Below are 19,418 nucleotides of genomic sequence, written 5' to 3'. Positions count from 1 at the left end.
CAAAAACACCTAGTTGCATAGGAGGGCCAGATGAATAAATAAATCTCTCTAATTTCTAGTTGAAGAATCCAATGCCTAGTATTGATGTTGGTTTCGAAGAGTTTGTGGCCGTGATCAGTCTTTCCTCGGTTAATTTACATTCCATCCAGTAGTTACAAACGACAGAGCAACGCCAGCGGGATACCGTAAGCCCCCCCTGAGGTAGTAGTTGTCACATTGTAAAGGTGTACAAGTAGATCAATCAATGAAGAACAACATGGGTTATGGACGAATCGGAGCAAGAGCGAGTCGGCCGCCGTCCCAGTGATGTAGCCACCACGATTCTTTTGGCTTGCAGCTGTGAGAACAGCACTAGACACATGCAGGTGTTTGCAGGCCTTTCAGGCCGACCTACCATGAATCCCGATGCTCCAATAGATCCACTCCTCTCAGTTCTGGGTCACTCGGATAGGCTTTTGACGCTTAGTCGCTGCTGTACATTATCGAAATGCAGTGATAAGCATGGTGCATAGCGTTCAAGCTGCGCGGTTCGTTCTGGCCAGCCAGCTCGTAGTTGAGACATGCTGCAAGAACCTGCAGCTCGCTCTGGCATCACGGATATAGTTGGTATCCCCCTACCCCCCTCGCAAACAAGGCGAGCCATCATCTCCTCAAGCTGCCTTCATGTTTGGTTCGCAATGAGCTGGCACGACATTCTTGATCTTCTGATGTTCTTGCTGCCGCTGGCACAGCGCCATCGAAGATTTAACGATCTTCTGCTGATCTCGCTGCCTTTTACACAGTATCACGCAAAGATCCTCAACATCCTGTGGACATTACTACCTGCAAAGACAAAATTAACCTCTGGCTATATCTTACCCTGGTTCAAACTTAGCCTGGAGCCCCAGAATCCACTACTTGCTCTCCTGTACAGGCATTCCAGCGTTCGACTTATTTTCAAACCTGACGGTGTACTGATCAGGGTTGAAATTAAAGTCTTTCGGTACACAGTAATGATATGGTGGAACCTTTTCAACATAATTGCAACTATCCGCAGTTTCTCCTTATACCCCCTCATCCATCTGTCAGCATGGACCATGGACGGACTGGTAAGGGCTTTGTCTCTTTTGGCTTTTGACAGCTGGAAGGTCAAGAGCCCAACATCTAAACAATGGAATCCGATGAAAGGTTTGAGACTCGATCACCGCTCGGTACTATAGCTCATACATACTAGTCAAGAAGAAGAAGGCCAAAGGAGAGAAAGACGTCATCAACACCAGCGACGACGAAAGCCTGCCTCTTCATTGTCAGGCGAACCAAACTGGTCCTGGAATTGGGAGAGCTAGCAGAGCCATCTCACGGTGGTCCCTTGAAGTCCGACAGCTTCCTGGTTACTTTATAAAGGCGTGCAAGCGATTTTCAGTCAACGACAAGACATTCCCTGACGAGCACCAGGCTCGTCGGCCCGGAGTTCTGGTGAATCCCTTGACAAGTCGTGGAAAGGCCCACGAAGCTACTTATAAGGGCTTGCCTATTCCACAGCAGGACCAAGGATCCAGTGCAGGTGGCACTATAACATTATAAAGGATTACTTAGTAGGACGGAGGCCAGAAATATGCAAATATACACGTTGCCATGGCTTGCATTGTTTTATCAGGCCACAATGGCTGTGTAGGTCTTGGAAGAAGTTCTTGTAGTAAGGTTAGTTTGCACCTGCGTTGGCGTGACAGGTACAAGAACACACAGACTTATGGCTACAATCCCTTGAAAGGATGTGATGCGGCTGAAGAACGATCTTTTCCTAGGATTTATGATTGCAGAGCCTGATGATGGTCATACTCAAGCTGCGAAAGAAAGAGAGATGTATGGTATTCAGAAAACCTTCTATGGTATCCTTCTAGGCTTTTGGTTTCCAATCCATATAGTATATTGCCTTTTGTCTTCCCGGACCGTTGTAGAATCAAGTGCTCCCTATAGCAGCTTCCTTTATCTTCAAGACCTGTATGCCTGGTCTGAAGTTGCTTCAAGTCTTTCACGATCTTCAGCTTGATACCACGTAAAATTGTTAGCTGTTCGTCCAAGCGCTGGTATTGAGTGCTTTAGGTAAATGTCTCTTCGCCGGGGAGACTTCCGATTCGATATATAAGCAATCTCACGGAGACGATCACCTGGGTGAAGACGATCGTATCTCCCCTGTAACACTACGTGGGTCTATGATCTGTCAATTTGAGGAAAATTAGTTCTATAATATAAGGGTGTGAAGGTGTCTTGAATCCAGGGTACGGAAGAAAGTGACTTCGGTTAATTGGAGGTGGGGCACGGAAGGAATGGAGGGGCCGCAAGCCCTGAAGGCTCAAAGGTCTACACTGCATTTGTCCCGTAACCCACTTTTTCTTTCCAGCGAAACCAATTCTGATCACAGCGCTAACCTTTGCACCCCGCTCACTCAACCCTGCACTAAACTGAGGTCACTTTCTTCCGTACCTCGGAAAGTGTACCTAAGCTCATATTAGTCAACTGGCAGGTGGTAGGAACTAGATATTGATATCTGGCAATTACTGCTATAAATTGAATGTGCAACCGTAGAAGGCAATCGCTTGTAGGTCTCACCGACACTCGGTCGCAAAGCACTCAAAAATCCAAGCCTGCTCTCTTTCATACACACGGCATCAGTACCATTTCAAAACCCCTGCAAACCTGAGATCAAGCGAGGATGACCACTGACAGCCTCACGATCCTCCTCTGGGTTGTTACTCTCATTTTCGTTCTCGTCATCATTTTCGTTCTCATTTTCATTCTCGTTGCCCTACGTGGATTCCCCAAAGGCTCTGAACCTCCAAAAATTCGCATGTTGGATAAAGTTTCTCCGATCTCTATCAATACAAGGACTCCATCCATTGCCGTTATTGGGCAAAAACAAGCAGCTTCTTCCTTCATGAAAGAAGGAAATTACGACGAGCATGGTGCCACTTCCGCATTCGGTTCGTTTTCCATCAAGCTCAATCCATGTTGGTGGGAACAAGTCGATGGCATCATTATCCTGGACAATGCCAACTTCTGGAAGAGATTCTTTTGGGGAAAATTACCAAGAACACCTGTTGTGTCAGATCGCCATAGACCTGTCCACAGACTACAGGCAGAGATTTGGCGAAGACGCGGGGTTGTATGAAGGTCGCTTGTTATTTATATGTATACAAGACCAATGATACTAATTAGACACCACAATGCTAAGATCTGTGTGGTGATCATAAGCTCTTAACCACAGGTATCAACTGCAAATAACAGACACCAGAATGCAATTGTAACGTGCGCCACTTCGTCTGGTTGAGTTTCTCAGTTTATAAATCATTTAGAACATCATCATACAATTGAATAAGTGAAATAGCTTACATTATGTTATCCAAGTTTGACGCTTAGCCTGTGTGGCTTTCCCAAGTCGCCAGCACTTGTTGGACAGCAACGCTTGCTGGTACAAAAGCTTTCATCGCCCGGCCAAAACGTGTAAGTTTTCCACCATCCAAAGCGAGAGTCTCATATCGACCACATCTCAGGTCTTCGCACTGCTTTTCAGCCATGGTCTGCTCCAGCTTCTTCAACTGCTCCGTCGGGGTTTTCAGATCGATACCGTCGACCATCTGGTCAGACCATTCCAGTGAGAAGGGTTGAGGAATTGACTTTTGGACGGGTTCGTATGCCTCTAAAAGCGACTTCAATGCGGTTTTGAGACGTACGAGGTTTCGAAGGTTCAAATCAATATCATCAAAGTGATGACAATTGAGATCTTCCAAGTGCTTGTCTGTCAGGTCTTTGTCCAGTTCCTTCAACTTCTCTACCGGGGTTTGCAGGTCAATACTACTGATAAAACGATCATGTCTGTGTTCTTCTTTCGACCCTTGGATGTATCTATTGTGCTGGTTGCTGGAGTTTTCCGAATCACCCTGTCTTTCGTCATCGTCGTCGTCGTCATCGTCAATGCTCTCTTCTGCTTGACTCGCTTCTCTACAATGATAAAAGCCACCGTCAGACAAGTTTTCACTTTCCGCTTGGCCAAGGTCACTTCTTGAAGCTACCGCGCTTGACATGGCGTCGTCCTCATTGCTATGAGCTTCCATTCCGTTGATAGAATCTGTATCCTCGTCGGAAAGTATTTCAACGACTGGCGCAGGTTTAGAAGCAGTTCCAGCTTCATAACTCTGGCTTTGGACATGAATCGCATCCCCTTGTGCGTTCTCCATCGTGGAGCTGTCAAATCTTTGGTAACCGTGGGCTTCCGTCGATTGTGGTGGAGTGATAGACAGTTCCCACTCAGGATGATAACGCGGCTCAAGGCTTTGAAGTATATCGACACCACAATCTCCCACTACTTTCGGGATCTCCAGTTCTTCTTGCATACCATAAATATTCCGAGTCAGATCTTTAAGGAAAAAGCTCTGCTCCTCCAGAGCTATGTTGAATATAAAGTTCAAGGTTTTGGATGTTTTGTTTTTGACTTTCGTCTTTCCCATAAGGTTCTGAAGAACTAAACGGGGGCTTTCCTTCTTTTCTCGGGACCGAATGACCCACCGTAATAGCACGCATAAAGGATAGATTAAATCTGTACACTGTCAGTATGTAAGAGACTACTAAGAGAATTTGCACTGACCTTGTTTTGTAGGTTTCTTGATTTCCAGACGTGATTCGAGGTACTTTCTGAATTCTGAACATACCGGGCTTTTCAAATCAACCCAAGCGGACAGCAATTCTCTCAATGTATCGAGATTGATTTCCATGAATTTCAGCCAGTACGCCATGAAAAGGTCTCGCGTGCCAAATCGCACTTCCCGCGAGGTGACTCTGCATTCATGGTCGCGAGAGTATATGTTCAACTCCTCTCCGCATATCAGACACTGATAGAATTCTGGGTTCTTTTTTTCTGGGTGGCTGGATATATTATGCGACAAGTAATGGCCTACCACCAATGTGGCAAAACGGCATGGCTTGCAAAACAGGTAATCTTTCGCCCGGGCAACAGGCTTCCTTGGATCCATTGTGAGTTTTATTCGCTCTTTCTTGTGTTCCCCCCACGAGACTGAAAATAGTCTACTGAGAACTTCCTCGAAGCAGTAGCCACGGCCGCCCTGCGGTACTATGGCGTTAGGAAACTTTGTCTTTTCTTCAATCTTGATCTTGAATGTCTTCGGGTCGAATATGAAGTGGTCAACTGCAAGATATCGCTTGGCCCGACGCGTTGATAGAGATTGAGAATTACTCTCAGCGAGTCTTTGCAACTTCTTTAGAAGCTCACTCCAGGCCGGGGTAAAGCCCCAATCGTCTCTATGCTCGGACAGGATGTTCTGCCGAGCATGTGGAGTTTTCAATATCGAAACCGCGGCTTCGACATTTTGCTCATGTTGATCAACGTTCGGCTTCAATCTCGCATAAGACTCATTCAGATATCCCAAGTTCCATTGACATACCAGCTTTTCAAGAGCACTCTCGGGCATGTATCTGAAGCACATTTTGAAATAGTCGTCAACTGCGCAGGGGTTATGGGTGTCGATAAACCTTTCTTTAGTTCCGCACAAGGTGTGATTTGTGTTTTTTGAGCAGATTCCACACACAGGTAGCTCATCGGAATGACAGTTGGAACATTGCTGTTCAAAAAGTATTCTTGTTTCCGTCGCTGCGTAGTTGCAGACTGGGCACCGAATCCAACGAATTTCCGACATACGGCGCAAGTCTTCTGCTGACCTTCCTGGAAATAGACAGAGTCTGTTTTCAGGAGCACCATCCCATATATATAATAGCTTGACCGTTTGAATCTCCGAATGGCACCATTCTCCTTTTAGGAGGTCATCTCCTGTATCGGATTTGAAGCAACCGTGAGATGTCGCTTCGTATCGATCTTTGCACAATCTCCTACATGCGCATTTTACATGGCGATTAGGGCATTTATCCTCGTGCCCTTTCAATCTGTCTCCTCTTATACCATACTTGAAACATAGAACACAATCAAATTCCGGCCTAGCCGTCTTTTTCGATTTCTTTGCTTGGGAGCCAGTTTGATTCGATGCCTTTCGTTTTGTCGAAGGTTTATTTGACGTCTTATTTGTCGCTAGTTTATATGGTTGACCTTTACCAAGTGGAACCTTTCCTGAGCTTCGCAATTGGGGTGTCATCGTGAATGTAGCTAAAAAGTAGCCCTCGATGAGGGGGGTCCAATAAAGGGGAGAGAGGATAACAAAGTATAGAAAACGAACAGTAAGTAGTAAAATAAACTCTAAGGGGGAAATAGGGTAGAAAGAAGACTCCCCCAAGGTTAAAGGGCTGATATAAAGGGCTGATTGATCGACAAGTCATGAAGAGTGAACAGAACCCGGATACTTCTTTGAGTACAGTCCGGGAGTGTGTCATGGGTCTGCGCCCCGTCAAAGTGCAAGGATGACCAGTATCAATGACTAAGGGATTGTGACCGATTATGTGTGGCAGTTGGTCTGGGGCTGAACTGGATGTTCCGCTATTGGCTCTGATTATATGACCCACCATTACTGATGGAATCCATGGCAGCGATAGGGGGTTTGAAAATCTCCACGGCCAGGCCAGTCTAGATGCTCGGCACAATTATTTACAAAGATGTATACACCCTAATTGCAAATCAACCCCATGTCGTAAGTATGGGTAGTCATTGGGCATGCTTATTTGATACCGCAGAGGCCTTGCTTCGATTCCCGGTGTAACCGATGCAAAGATGCTAATATGTTCGATAATTTAATTTAAAATAGATAAGCAATACCAGTAGAGTTCCTTGAAGTGAGACCGTTAACCATAACTAAGGTCTCTGTATTAACTGTAAGCTTTCAGCCACAAGTCTGACTTTTAACCATAAAGGCATACCTATTCGCTGGAAAAGCAATGTTAAATAATAGAAGCGACTAGATTTTGTTGCTTATAATCGTCCGCCATATGCAATACACTTGACGCATCTCTATAGAACCTGAGAAGACCCCTGACAACTAGATCTAATAAGATGACTCTGCACAGAACTGAATCGGCGGGGATAGAAACCTATGGACAGAGTATAAGATTTATTGGTCATCGTGGAAGCTTTTAGGTGCAAGTTTGTGTTGTGAAGAGGGGGGAAAGATATTATACCACAATCACTCATATCAGCACCCTAAAGTTTAACCTTCTGGCCAGCAAGTAGTTGTATAGCTATGGACAGCAATCATCATATACGGCAGAGGAATTCCTCAGCCTTGTTTTCGTGTGTACAAGTTGGTTTAATTGTAAATGATGAGCCAGTCTATTTGATCGACCATGAGCCATCGTATGGTGCCTTTGTAGTGCCAGACTCATCTTTATTGTTGATATGAACTTGTTATGAGTGATCTGCATTACATTGAAGATGGTGCAGTGAGAACCAACAGGGGCAGGAAAGGGGAAGCCGAAAACTGATTGGCGACGAGTTGCGGCTGATGCCAGACCGCTCTTTCCGAAAACCCTGCAAAGCTCAGTGAAGTACTACGAATTGAGTTTAAAAGCCGTGAGATGTAATCTAACAACTTCATATATTCGTTTAATCTACATTCATCTTTACGTATTTGTCAAGCGAAAGGCCTCAGCCTGTTCCCAGTGCAGCTGACCATATATTTCAGACTGCAATCAGCTCTTGAAATCAAAGCTTTTACGAAAGCACCTCAGCCTTGTCGTTTAGGCGGGTATTGAGTTCAGCAGAGCCTCATTCTAGCGAGGCAACTAATGTGGCAACCGCAGCAGGGTTCCACTACAAAGGACGCTAAATACGCACTTCTCGACGCAGTCACACATAACACCCTGTATTTTGCAGAAAATCAACAACAACGATACAACTGCCGATGTCACTCTCGCCATGGCATTGCCCTGTCATATCTTTGAGTCCCTTGCTAGCACCATCCTCCAAATACAAGGTTGGGTAAAGTGTGGGCGGCTACCGGATCAGTGAGCCAGAGCTCACAAGATGTTTCCTTGAGCTGTAAACCTGGCGGGTATCTAAGAATTGTTTCTCTTCAGCTACTTTATCTCTAGTATCTCCATTTCTACGGGTAGTTCTTAGCATTCTAAATAGTAGCAGGAGCTCACATTGATAAATAATGAATCCGAAGTACTAGGTGCCGTAATATGTCCGTCAGCAAAAGGTAGGAATTGGTACCTGGCTCGCAGGTTTGACTGCATGTTCACATCGAAACAACAAGCCACAAGGCTCAAGCTGTAGCCTTTTCTATATAGGGCTTTCCAGACATGCAGGGGCTGCATGGTACTGTCTCAGAAACCGCCGACCGAGTTGGCAATATCTACGGTTGCAGAATATGTAGTCTCCATCTCACAGCAAGATAAAAAAAACTTTTTTAATCATTTTCATCAGTGCGGATCTCACCAACACATTAAAACGTTCTTAAAGTCATCTTCTCTGGACCAAGGGCACTCTCAACAGTAACTTTCATGAAGATTGTCAGAATGCAGTTACCACGTACGCCTGCTTTTATTGAGAATATGATGAAGTATTTCCAGGAACGAGATTTCCCAATACTAAGTCTGGACCAGGAATTGGTCTGCACTTACAGGCAGAGATATTACAACTCCAGCTTTACGGAAGAAATCAACGACGAAAGACTATTGCAGCTTCCGTATGCCGCAAGTCTTTATATCACGAGGTCTATGTGTAAACCACTATTTATCTTGGAACCTGAGGGGAATGATCTAGGTGACATCCGATCTTCAAAAAAATGGATGACCGATACATACAAGGCAATTTTGTGCCGCAAACCATCCACTCATCTAATCCGCGCCCTACTGCTTGCTGTACTCTGTTTTCAGCGTGAGGACAACTTTGCCCAGGCTTTGGAGGCCTTTGAGGAAGCGACATCTATGTTTCGTGCTATTTCGTCGTAAGTCTTTGCTTCTCAATCAGAGAGTTTAACTGATATTTATCATAGGGGCTGGGATAAGCTCACGATTGAGGAGAGGCAAGAACTCATTGTGATCGCCTGGGAGTTTTCTGAGTATGTACGGAAGTGGGCCATTTCTGGTGACAAAGCAACTAATTGTTTACCTTGGCCCTGCGTAGGTTTTTGGAGCTAGATAAGCTTGGTTTCGACCCGCCTCTGCTTAACACATGCGACTTGCGAACAGCGACACAAGACTTCTTGTCTAGCCTCTGACGTAATCCCAATGACTATGAGCTCGGCTCCAGCACCATAAAGGTAAGTTCTTGGATCTCGCTTACTGATTTCACGTCATCGGCTTATAGAGGGTACTCGTTTTAAGCTTTATAGGCTCACGATATATAACGCGGTTGACAACTCAGTGTTCCAAACACAAGTTCACTTTCAATCATGTGGTCTAGCTCTGAGCTAGTTTGTCGAGGCAGATTACAGTATCGGTATGGTACCCTCTTGATTCTGAAGCGTATCTATAGTGCTTCCGGCTAACAGAAAACGGGGAAACGGGAATGGGAGTTCTGACTATGTGAGGCCTGACGAATAGATGGAGGATGCCCTCACGAACGCGCACGTTTCGATCTCCTTTCAAATCTACAGCATGATTTTACCGATCTCAGAGTCCAACATCGTCTAGCAGGGACCAAAAGCTTTGAATTTGTCAACATACGAATTTAGGAGACCCTCAATGCTCCCTCCCCAAACTCCACCTATAAACTTGGATCGCGACCTGATGGCAAGTTGCTAGTTGCATATAGATTCGAACAGGCCACAGCGTCTTGCCATCGGTCATCAATCTCCAAAAAGAATGCCTCTATCGACTGTGACAACGGTTTCTCGCGCGAAGTGGTTGCTACTTAATTTGTCAAACCTGCCCAGCAGCCCACCAATCTAATCCCGGCGCTAGATTGACACTTGAGAAGTAGTCTCGAAGCTCATAATTAAGTGTTGTTGTTTGCTAAGATGTGGTGGATCCGGCTCCCTAAGCCCGAGCTTTTCGATGGTTAGACGGCGATGCCGAAAGTACATTTCACTCTCCCCCAAAACTTATTGCCGAGAGGGGTAGACATCCTTGCTTTTCCTTCAATCTTATGTTCTACCTGCAAGTCAGGTTGAATATCCGATCGCGTCAAATATAGCCGCCGTAGACAGTACGCGAGACATCCTCACGCGGAGTTCCTATTCCACGCAGGATAATCGCAGCGCATAAGATCAAATTCAAGTTGATTGGGGTCAAACGATTGTGAAAGATCGCCATCAAATTGGTCTCCGTGATGCTCAGAGGGCTGAAAACAGTCGAGCGTGGAGAATTGTGGCATTGTTTCCAGTTCTGCTTCTTGAGATACCATTGAGGAGAATTCTTCAGGTAGGGTTAAGTATGATTGTGAAGGTCCGACAGAATTTGGAGATTGGTATCTTGCTTCTGAATGTGGTTTGCTTGTATGAGTGGTTGTGGTTGAGTTGCCCTCCAGATCAGAAGTTCTCGATAGCCTAAGCTGGAGCAAACAGTCCCTTTCCTTGGCTACCTCCTCTCTCCCCTTGATTACCCGATCTCTCTCCTTAATCGCGTGGTCTCGCTCTTTGGACACCCGGCCAAGTAATTTCCAAAGGTCGGCAATTTGTTCATTGGGGCACTCTCCAGACAAAATGCGAACCTTCTCCTCTAAATCTACAATTCGCTCTTTTTGCTTCTGTCGGAATTTCTTCGAGGACATGCGACATGACTTTCGCTTCTTTTCTCGACGGTCCTCGTCATTCGTTGGACCGTGCATAACGATCGTGTTCAGAGGTGAGACTGATAAAAATAATAAATGGCAAATCTTGAGAATCAGTATATAGTTATATTCCAGAAGGGAGAGGAAAGGGGAAGGGAATGGTTGCAGAACTAAAGCTGGACAAGCGGAGGAAAGGAACTTCACATATGCTGGATAATGTATGCCTCAAGCCAGGACAGGCGAGATTCAGGGTTGGCAACACAGAAACAGGGCTTTAGTACTTATATATTAAGGCACGCTATGTTAGCGATTGCCAATCAGTTGTCTCCCCGAAAGTTAAGGGGCTAAATGCCTGTAACCTATGTGACGGCTGCTCCACCCCGCCATCGTTTACGGTGGGGAAGCTAAATCATGCTAGTAATCCGGACTGTGCCGACTACTGGAAGCCCAAACGCTAACCTAACGAAGATCAAAGCAAGGGGCGGTGATCTCGTCAGACCACCGGACGTTTATGGGTCTCAATGGCTTGGCAACCATTGAACCAATCAAATTGTTTGAGCTAAGCCATTTGCTTGAAGTCTTAGGTGGCATCTGGATGTCTCACACTTAACCATAGACCTACAAGCACCCTCTTCATACGACGCTAGCATCCGGCGCATAAGCCTTATTTCCCTTTGTCTGCACGTGATGTGGAATGATCAGGCACGTACAATTGTCAGTATCATTATTTATATACTAGCTGTAAGAGGTTAGCGAAGGGAGAACCTCTGCCTAGTTATTTTCCCTTGCCCCAGCGTCAACTGAAAATCAACATTCCATGACCTTTAATTTATTTTCTTTTTTCTCGTTTTTAAAGAGGCTCCTATAATCATGAATCACTCTCAACGCGCTGTTAACATAAAATCACGAGAATACCTAAGTGTACAGGATTGCATCGTTAGCAAAATGTTACATTGATGGTGTGGATTTCTGAAAGAATTGTGCTCTAGTTCGTTGGTGAGATGGGGAGAATGAAATGCACTTAACATTACAAAAGTTTAAGTTCCTAACTACATATAGCAGACAGCTTTTATACAGAGGATGGGTTTCAACTTCTGGTCTTTATGTGACTTTCAGCTAGTAGTATATGTATAGTATACTGAAGAAACAGAGAAGAAAGAGGGTTTCTTGCCATTCTTCGCCAGCACCAGTCATGGAAATACAGGACCACTGATATTCGCCTCCGACACCTGTCGCCCAAAGGAAAAGAGGGTAGGACGCGCAATATAAAGTGGTTTTCAGCCCTTACGTCTGTTTGAAAAGCCATTACTCTTGGTAACTATGTCCTGAACTCCCAGAGACTGAATTCTCTCAGTGCATTCAAGTACTGCCAATCATGGGTTCAGCGTGTGCTCGACACCTCGATCGCCTTGGACTCCATCCAAAACAGCCGAATGTCGTGGATATTCGACTGCACTGCACCTGGGATTGTGTTTGAACTTGCGAATCATTGGTGCTGAACTGCAGACAATAACAATATTGCTTTCAATGGACAAAAGGAATATGCCATTTGCCAACAAGGGTGTTGGGTCGTTGTTTTTGAGCCCGATAACCAGAATGACGAACCGGACCACAACAGCCCCTAGCGGGAATATGCCGCTGCCGACAGAAACAACTACTCTCATTCTATCCTTCCGCGACTGCGTATTGCGAAGGGTGCAGACTAGCATGGTAAACATAAGTATCATGTCTGCCATAACCCCGATAACGGCTTGTGCCACATAGAAAGCATATACTCTGCGACAGTGGAGTGAGCATGGAACCTGAGACTGTTCACACCCGCTAACTTCAAGCAAGAGAACTACCCACAGAGCGGCGAAGGGACAGATTATCAAAGAAACCACAGCCCGGATGGCAAAGGCGGGGTACCGAAACCAAAGGTTTTCCAACGCCGAGTAGTAGATGACACAGATCACCAATTTTGCAAGAACAGTGCCTGGGATTACCACGAGGTTGGCAACAAGAATCTCCCAAATAGCATCGTTCACGGTGCCATTGTGTATGGAAGCGAGGGTTATGGCCCCGGCTATCGTGAACATCCAGGCAAGAAGGATCATATCTTTGATATGAATCAGCGGCTTCCACTAACAGAACACACCCTGTAGCGGAAATCACTTACAATGCTGAAAGCGCCACTCGTGGAGAATGAAATATGTTGTGCAGAGACATGCCGCCAGGAAGAGTGTAGAAACGGTGCATGCGATGCCAGAAGTGCAGTACATCGCATTGATATTGATCATACCCTTCTGCGGTGTCTCATCGCCACCGATCTGAGGGTACTCCATCATTGGCTGCACGATGAATAAGGTGAAAAACAGCAGCTAGGTGGTGAATGGGAGCTCTGGCATAGGTACCTATTCAGATATCGAGGTTCAGTTGACAATTACCACCTCAAGTCTTTATTTCGCAACGTTTTATTGCTTTTATACAATCCTCATCCCTGATACTGTTTTTTATCATCTCTGTCCAGGAAGGCAGGGTCATTACTCATTCTCAAGATTGTTTTCTCTTCCCTCGGCAACCATTCACGCCGGAGATCGTTTCCCGATAGAATCAAGATCACGAAACTTTGTTCGTTGGCTCAAGTCACCCATGTCAGATATATAAGAAGTACTTAGACACCTGTTGGTAAGCTAGGGTTGGTACCTATCGGCTTGTCCGGATCCTATGGAGACCCCAGCTACCTAGGGTCTTTGGTCTTGCCAAATGATAACACCAACACTTCAATCGTGGGAAAATGGTTTCACTAGACAGAGATGATCCCCGATCAGATAGCCAACCTGGCCGGGGGTGGCGGCGGGATATGGGGTCACCCTTGACTGGCCCTGCAGGTCTTCATTCCGGTACCCCACCAACACCGCCGCCACAGTCAAGCTACGTACAGTAACAGCACGGACAGGAGCTGAGTTTTGAGGGCTGTTCTTCTTTCCATTCGATACCCGCCTCATTGTGTCCCGTGCAGGCGGCGTCGCAGCTACCGCGTTCTAAATCCAACATTGGGACTGCAGGCGTCAAGTGCGTTGGGCCGCGCGCCCTAAGGGGAAGTGGAAAATGAAAATAAGAACGAGAAGAATAGCAAAAAGGATTAATAGGGTTTTCTATATTTGACTCCTGTATTATAAATAGTCCCACGTAATATCTTAAACCAGATATTATAATGCAATTATTAGCTTGTTTTTATTAGCAACCCTCTCATCTCTTCATCAAAAATCCTCAACTTCTTGGGCTGATGACTGCCATCTTCACGGGCATCCAAGTGTTAGATCATGCAAACATTTGAAACGCACAACTACTCCTCTCTCTTCCATAACTGCAACTTTCTCCTCAACTCTATACCGATTCAGTAGATCAGACAGCCATGCAGACATACACTCAAGGGAATGTTCCCCTTATCTCTGAGGGTCAGTGTGATGAGGAGGGCTTCGATCCAAACCAATCGTTCTGCATATCGGATAAAATGCCTGATGAATCAACTGATCCATCTTCTTGGGGAGCGTCACAAGTTAGACTTCAACAAAGCGATTCACTTCAACATCAACATTTTCTATTGCCTGAAACAATTCAGACTAAAAGGACTCCAGCGACAACAAAGCAGGTTCAGCGTAAAAGAGGAGTGAAGCATGCCTCTCGCATTGGAAAAAAACAACAAGGTTAGTCTCATGCCACAGGGCGCGTCGTGTTTAGAACAAGGCACCTTGAGCCATTTTGCTAAACTAATGGCACTGACCCAGAGTAAAACAGACAAAGCAAATCTCTGGCCATCTAAGGTCAACGATATCGATTCATATGGGTCTCCAAGACAACCACCGTCCCTTGACGCGGAGCACAACTTTGCCTCCCCAAAGGAAGCCAGAACCGCTTCAAGAAGAAACCGATATCAGCGTTATTGGGGAACGGTTTGCAGAAAAAAAGAGATCTATCAACAGGCAAAATACGCCCCGAGTTTACTGCAGCAACTAGGAAGTACTCCACAGAATCTACCAGCTCAGCAGATCTAAACTTCGCGAACATTGATCTTATCTTAGGTGGAGTCTTAAGACCATTGAGACTCCAAACACGCCAGATGAAGCAAGGTGGTTCAGTGCAGATTTCCAAGCCTTAAAGGGAGAGGTGATTTTCTAAGCCGGTCTCGAAGAACTCATGTTATTGACAACACTGTCGATGATGATGGGGCTTCTGATGGTGCGGAAGACAATTGGATTCATTGCGGTGGCTACTTGGCTCTTTTTATACTCTTTTCTTGTCATATTGGGGATTTATTTCGTTCAGAAACTTAATACCGTTGTTAGTTACCTTACTTAGCCGTGCGCGCTGTAGCTATACAGGCGATATGGCACGTTGTGCCGACCAGGTAATGGTCGACATCTGCGCTTCCACATAGACGTTGGCGTTTAATCTTCCTTTTACATCCCAGCGAAAGAGACGCCATTGTATAAGCTATTCTTGTTGTGCTGAGGCTGCTGATACAGCTTGGTTTGGTTACAGAGGGGCCAAGCTTTCGTTGCTTTAGTCAGCATCTGCCCAATGAGTAATCCTTATTGTCTTATTCTGCCCAGTCAATCCATCTTTAACCGCAGTTACCCGATGTAAGTACGCTGTAAATAATCGGGGCTAGTACAAACATAATTATGGAGTCCATTATAAGCCATGAGGAGACGTTGAACGGGATATAAGTTAAAGTTCACGAACAGATTGCGTGATAAGCCTAAGTAACTAGATAAATTCTAGCTTAGAGTCTCTATGTAGATAGAGATAATAATTCAGCCTGCTGCTTGTCCTGCCTAGCTCCCCTGCTTGGCTTCACGTTTGTCCTAATAATTAAATCACGTAGCCTGTTTGTGGGCCCAATCGTTTGTTAATCACGCCTTACCCTACACACTCGGTATATTATTATATCATCATTCAACAGCCAATGGAGCCCCATAAAGCAGCCACTGTCTTACTTCTTAATTACTTAAGATTTATTACTTAACACACGTGTTTGAGGTTGAGACGACTGCAGATATTACCATGATGGGCCGAGGTTTGGATGTCAGCTGTACAGCGGACGAGATAATCAAGGATGAGCGGCCAGGATTGTCGAGAAGAAAGCGCAGCTGAAGCCAATATCAAAGAGCATGAAGTTTAGTGCCGCTAGTGATTCATGTCACAAAGAAGCCCATCTTTCTAGTCCCTTTCTCCTTACAACAGTCAGAGTCCTGTTTATCCCACAACTGCATTTACTACAATTTGGCGACTAAAATTCTAGATAAAAAGAATTGTTAGGGGGAAGCAGGGTAGTAGGTTGCCTTTTATTACTGCCGAGGTTATAACCCCTTGTGACGTCAGAGTCGACAATTGGCCGGAACTACAAGGTATGAGGGAATTTGCGCCACCAGCGAGATAAATGTTCCTGCAACAAAGGTAGGCTAGGGCCACACAAGAGGGCGCAAATGCGTGTTATACATGCATGTGCTCAAAGGATCGCCTGTCAGAGTCAACGCACGATCGCTCGTGCCGACCCGCAAGCGCATCTCGAACGCCACTGCGCCAGAAGTACTCTAGCCCCATTATTCATCTTCCTACTCGTATAGACATGTAATGCGACTCATAGTAACAACCGCAGACCTGAAAAGCCTACCCCACGACGAGACGGTATGTCTTTTCCACTGTAGGAAACACATATCCGAGCGAAATTTTTTGGAATAGAGCTTGGAGTTTGAGTCGCCTGACCCTGTTAAAGATATGCTAAACGTGACCAAAGGGATATCTCGTGATGCTAGGAACGTGTAAAGCTTTTGTGTCGTAAGAACTTGCATCACCCTTCCACAGACGTTGTTAGTCGAGGTGTCGCGACTGTGACGGTCATTGGTTGGCATGACGTCATGGCCCATAATTGCCCGGCACTGCGGGGTATGAGGGAATTACTGTTCGGTCACATTGACAATCACATGCTCGAGTATCCGTAGATCAACAGTTTCTGCAAGCAATTGAATTGGGCCACCATATGCAAGAAATCCCAAGCTGCCCAGGGATTTATATCGCCAGATGTACCAGCGAGCTTAATTGCTGGCTTCTGATTTCCAACGACATGGATATCGACATGGATACCGATAGTGTATGGGTTAATCTTGTTCCAGGCCTTGAGCGGGAGCTTCAGGTTGGTGACGTATGTCGAAGCCGCACTCTGTATGTTATGTGATGCTCTTCCCTGTAACATGATTTCTTACTTCTACAGACAGAATAAGCTTTCGAAAGACTCCGATATACAACCCATCGACGAAAAGCATATAGCCTATCTTGGTAGGCTGATTGAGGAATGCAATGCCAAGGAAGTTTTTGGAATACATCTCGGACATAAACATTTCGACTTGCGAGAAGGGACATACCTGGCCGGCGGGCTTGATACTGATGATAACCGACAATATTATTGGACCAGAGCCGTTGAAAACGACGGCTTTGACCCTAGCAAACTTTGTGGTCATATATTCATATATGATAGAGAGGAAGGATTTGGCCCTTCAGAATTTCATCAAGGGTCGCTGCCTGATTTGTCCACAGTGGATCGAAGACTGTTCCCGACGTTTGGCAGGTACCTTACCAAGCATATGCTTGAGCATAACATTGCGCTGGAGTACCTGATTCCCGAACTCCGCGGAAGGGACATGTTCGAGTTGGTTCTCCACGAGCAGCAGCACATACTACTATGCGAACCGGAAATAGTATTACCTAGTCTGGGGGATTCAGTTGTGACGGCATACTCGTACGTTGAATCAGGGGTTGCATTTGGACCAGGTACAAGATATATTACTCCCCCAGGAACCAACAAACATATAACATTTAATCCGGACGACCTAATCGAGCTTAAGGAGGTTATAGATGTATTCAGAAAGCTTGAGTTCTTGGGCATCTGAATCCGACTCGGGTTCCAGGTTGTCGGATCAAGTAGTCCCCTGCTTCTCCTTTCACGCATAACATAACAAAGCAATCCCCTCCATGAATAGGTACTGTCACGTCTATAGCAGGGACAATCAAATCTAGCTGCATGTTCACTAGACCCTTGATGGCGCTGGGGTGCACCGTATAGATATCTGCCTCCGGACGTGCTAACCATGATGATCCTTGAAATCTGTTAGCACACGAAGTTTATGAATGGGCTCATACGACCTGCGACAGCGGAAATGTCGGCCGTTTGTGGCTCGGGAATGTCAGTCGTCTGAGGCTCGGTAGTGTCGTTAGATTTATATTTCCGCTTTTTTCTTTGGCTCTTGGCTATAGCTGTCTTGCTGCAAGCAGCCTCGAACTTAGACATTTCTTCTAAATCATTATTGGTAATCGTTCGCATGTGCGATATGATGATAGCCTACCTATTCCCCAGAATTTGATTCCTGCTTCGTGATTCTGATCTGAATGTAAAACCTGGCAAAATGGTAGATAATTAAAGTGAGGATGGAGTTTGCGCTGTTGTATAAATATATCGCAGTATTTGATTATATATTCGACTGAGGTCTTGCTGAAGCTTTTAATGCTTTTGGTCTCACTTGCCGTTGCAACGAGGAGGTTCATAAAGAGACTGCCCTTACAGAGATCAGCAAAGGGCTTTCTCTCCTTTTCAGGACGATTATTCTCTTTAACCAGTATCTTCATATATTCGGTAAGCCTCTTCGTTCGATAATTCTTGCGTTCTTCTCGCCGAAACTCGTTTACCAAGCAGGTCCAGTCTCTCATTATCACCAGTCGGTTTAGTAGCCCTGATGTTATTCCAATCAGATCATCAAGCTTCTGTTCATCGCCATCATAGTAGTCCAGTCCTGAATTCAGACGACTCAAAAAGCCGGTATAATCATCTAACGAAAGTTGCGTCATGACTCAAGGATCCAATGGTCTGGGATGGGAGTCAGAAGGGAAGAAATATCGATCAAGTGTTAAACCCAAGGTCAGGAAGTGACTTGAAAAAATGGGAGTCAGCAGCTGACTTGAAAAAATGAGAGTCAGCAGCTGAGTGGGAAAAATAAGAGTTAGCAGCTAAGTGGGAAAAATGAGAGTCAGCAGCTGACTTGAAAAAATGAGAGTCAGCAGCTGACTTGAAAAAATGAGAGTCAGCAGCTGAGTCGGAAAAATGAGAGTCAGCAGTTGAGTCGGCAAAAGTGAAGGAGCAGGGGTGTGAGAAACCCTTGCAGATAACCAACTGTTGTAACTTGGGCCGCTAATCCCGTAATGTATCTCCGATCAACTTCACGCAAATCTACGACTAACGCGCCCTCACACTAACTTTCAATAACATGAAGTTCTAAGAGCTCTAGATGCTGTCTATTGTAGAAATAATAAGGCCAGAAGCGTATTGTATGTAATTCAAGAGCCCCTCTCAAGCAAGGCTTGTGCACAGTAGCATGCGCGACCTTTGCAGGCGTTCTCCTACAAACGTTAAGTACAATACAGGTTCAAGAAGGTGGGGTATTACAGGTGGTGCAGGATAATCTAACAGCCTCATATGAGCAAACTGCTAGGGACTACAGACAGTTACCAACACTATCCCTGTATCAGTAATCCCTCTATAATCATACCAATTTCACAGCAATTTTTCAGCAATCTTTCAGCAATTTCTCAGCAATTTCTCAGCAATTTCTCAGCAATTTCTCAGCAATTTTTCAGCAATTTCTCAGCAATTTCTTCTATACAGCCTGAAATCTACAGTTACTATGGAGCTAAATATCGCCAGAGAGAAGCCTCATAGGAACCACTGCCTTTCAGA

The 19,418-nt window shown here is 45.4% G+C and overlaps 7 protein-coding genes across 7 annotated transcripts; 4 read left to right on the top strand and 3 right to left on the bottom strand.

Moving 5' to 3' along the window:
* Nucleotides 1–527: 527 nt before the first annotated feature.
* On the top strand, nt 528–1,660 carry BKA55DRAFT_262173 (uncharacterized protein). The gene is made up of 2 exons (XM_046185428.1): nt 528–1,167; nt 1,214–1,660. Exons 1-2 carry the CDS (start codon nt 561–563, stop codon nt 1,561–1,563), a joined length of 957 nt encoding a protein of 318 aa, XP_046041344.1. The 5' UTR covers nt 528–560; the 3' UTR covers nt 1,564–1,660.
* Nucleotides 1,661–3,270: 1,610 nt separating this feature from the next.
* Nucleotides 3,271–6,351, bottom strand: BKA55DRAFT_262159 (uncharacterized protein). Its single transcript, XM_046185427.1, has 2 exons — nt 4,622–6,351; nt 3,271–4,573 (listed from the first exon to the last, which is right to left on the bottom strand). Exons 1-2 carry the CDS (start codon nt 6,135–6,137, stop codon nt 3,393–3,395), a joined length of 2,697 nt encoding a protein of 898 aa, XP_046041343.1. The 5' UTR covers nt 6,138–6,351; the 3' UTR covers nt 3,271–3,392.
* A 1,197-nt stretch (nt 6,352–7,548) lies between these two features.
* On the top strand, nt 7,549–9,155 carry BKA55DRAFT_657168 (uncharacterized protein; the record flags this gene model as incomplete). Its single annotated transcript, XM_046197475.1, has 3 exons — nt 7,549–7,935; nt 8,451–8,882; nt 9,062–9,155. Exons 1-3 carry the CDS (start codon nt 7,847–7,849, stop codon nt 9,153–9,155), a joined length of 615 nt encoding a protein of 204 aa, XP_046041342.1. The 5' UTR covers nt 7,549–7,846.
* Nucleotides 9,156–10,099: 944 nt separating this feature from the next.
* On the bottom strand, nt 10,100–10,705 carry BKA55DRAFT_529577 (uncharacterized protein; the record flags this gene model as incomplete). The annotated part of the gene is made up of 1 exon (XM_046189087.1): nt 10,100–10,705. The coding sequence occupies one exon, from the start codon at nt 10,703–10,705 to the stop codon at nt 10,100–10,102; it is 606 nt and encodes a 201-aa protein (XP_046041341.1).
* Nucleotides 10,706–11,836: 1,131 nt separating this feature from the next.
* BKA55DRAFT_657166 (uncharacterized protein) lies at nt 11,837–12,972 on the bottom strand (the record flags this gene model as incomplete). The annotated part of the gene is made up of 2 exons (XM_046197474.1): nt 11,837–12,746; nt 12,807–12,972. The coding sequence occupies 2 exons, from the start codon at nt 12,970–12,972 to the stop codon at nt 12,022–12,024; spliced, it is 891 nt and encodes a 296-aa protein (XP_046041340.1). The 3' UTR covers nt 11,837–12,021.
* An 828-nt stretch (nt 12,973–13,800) lies between these two features.
* On the top strand, nt 13,801–15,076 carry BKA55DRAFT_681603 (uncharacterized protein). Its single transcript, XM_046198259.1, has 2 exons — nt 13,801–14,337; nt 14,429–15,076. Exons 1-2 carry the CDS (start codon nt 14,046–14,048, stop codon nt 14,683–14,685), a joined length of 549 nt encoding a protein of 182 aa, XP_046041339.1. The 5' UTR covers nt 13,801–14,045; the 3' UTR covers nt 14,686–15,076.
* A 1,445-nt stretch (nt 15,077–16,521) lies between these two features.
* Nucleotides 16,522–18,056, top strand: BKA55DRAFT_586104 (uncharacterized protein). The gene is made up of 2 exons (XM_046194529.1): nt 16,522–16,855; nt 16,905–18,056. Exons 1-2 carry the CDS (start codon nt 16,674–16,676, stop codon nt 17,578–17,580), a joined length of 858 nt encoding a protein of 285 aa, XP_046041338.1. The 5' UTR covers nt 16,522–16,673; the 3' UTR covers nt 17,581–18,056.
* The last annotated feature ends 1,362 nt before the right edge of the window (nt 18,057–19,418 follow it).

This window comes from Fusarium redolens (genome assembly GCF_020744475.1).
Source record: "Fusarium redolens strain MPI-CAGE-AT-0023 chromosome Unknown BKA55scaffold_33, whole genome shotgun sequence".
Lineage (NCBI taxonomy): Eukaryota > Fungi > Ascomycota > Sordariomycetes > Hypocreales > Nectriaceae > Fusarium > Fusarium redolens.
The sequence above is the reverse complement of the archived record's forward strand: the minus strand, read 5'-3'. Positions and strand labels throughout refer to the sequence as shown.

Bases quoted from the DNA above. Each gene is read 5' to 3' on its own strand.
- BKA55DRAFT_262173 (XM_046185428.1), top strand. From the start codon at position 561: ATGCTGCAAGAACCTGCAGCTCGCTCTGGCATCACGGATATAGTTGGT. The intron at 1,168-1,213 runs GTTTGAGACTCG...CATACATACTAG, and splicing joins ACAATGGAATCCGATGAAAG to TCAAGAAGAAGAAGGCCAAA.
- BKA55DRAFT_262159 (XM_046185427.1), bottom strand. From the start codon at position 6,137: ATGACACCCCAATTGCGAAGCTCAGGAAAGGTTCCACTTGGTAAAGGT. The intron at 4,574-4,621 runs GTCAGTGCAAAT...GACAGTGTACAG, and splicing joins CAAGAAACCTACAAAACAAG to ATTTAATCTATCCTTTATGC.
- BKA55DRAFT_681603 (XM_046198259.1), top strand. From the start codon at position 14,046: ATGCAGACATACACTCAAGGGAATGTTCCCCTTATCTCTGAGGGTCAG. The intron at 14,338-14,428 runs GTTAGTCTCATG...AGAGTAAAACAG, and splicing joins CATTGGAAAAAAACAACAAG to ACAAAGCAAATCTCTGGCCA.
- BKA55DRAFT_586104 (XM_046194529.1), top strand. From the start codon at position 16,674: ATGCAAGAAATCCCAAGCTGCCCAGGGATTTATATCGCCAGATGTACC. The intron at 16,856-16,904 runs GTATGTTATGTG...TTACTTCTACAG, and splicing joins GTATGTCGAAGCCGCACTCT to ACAGAATAAGCTTTCGAAAG.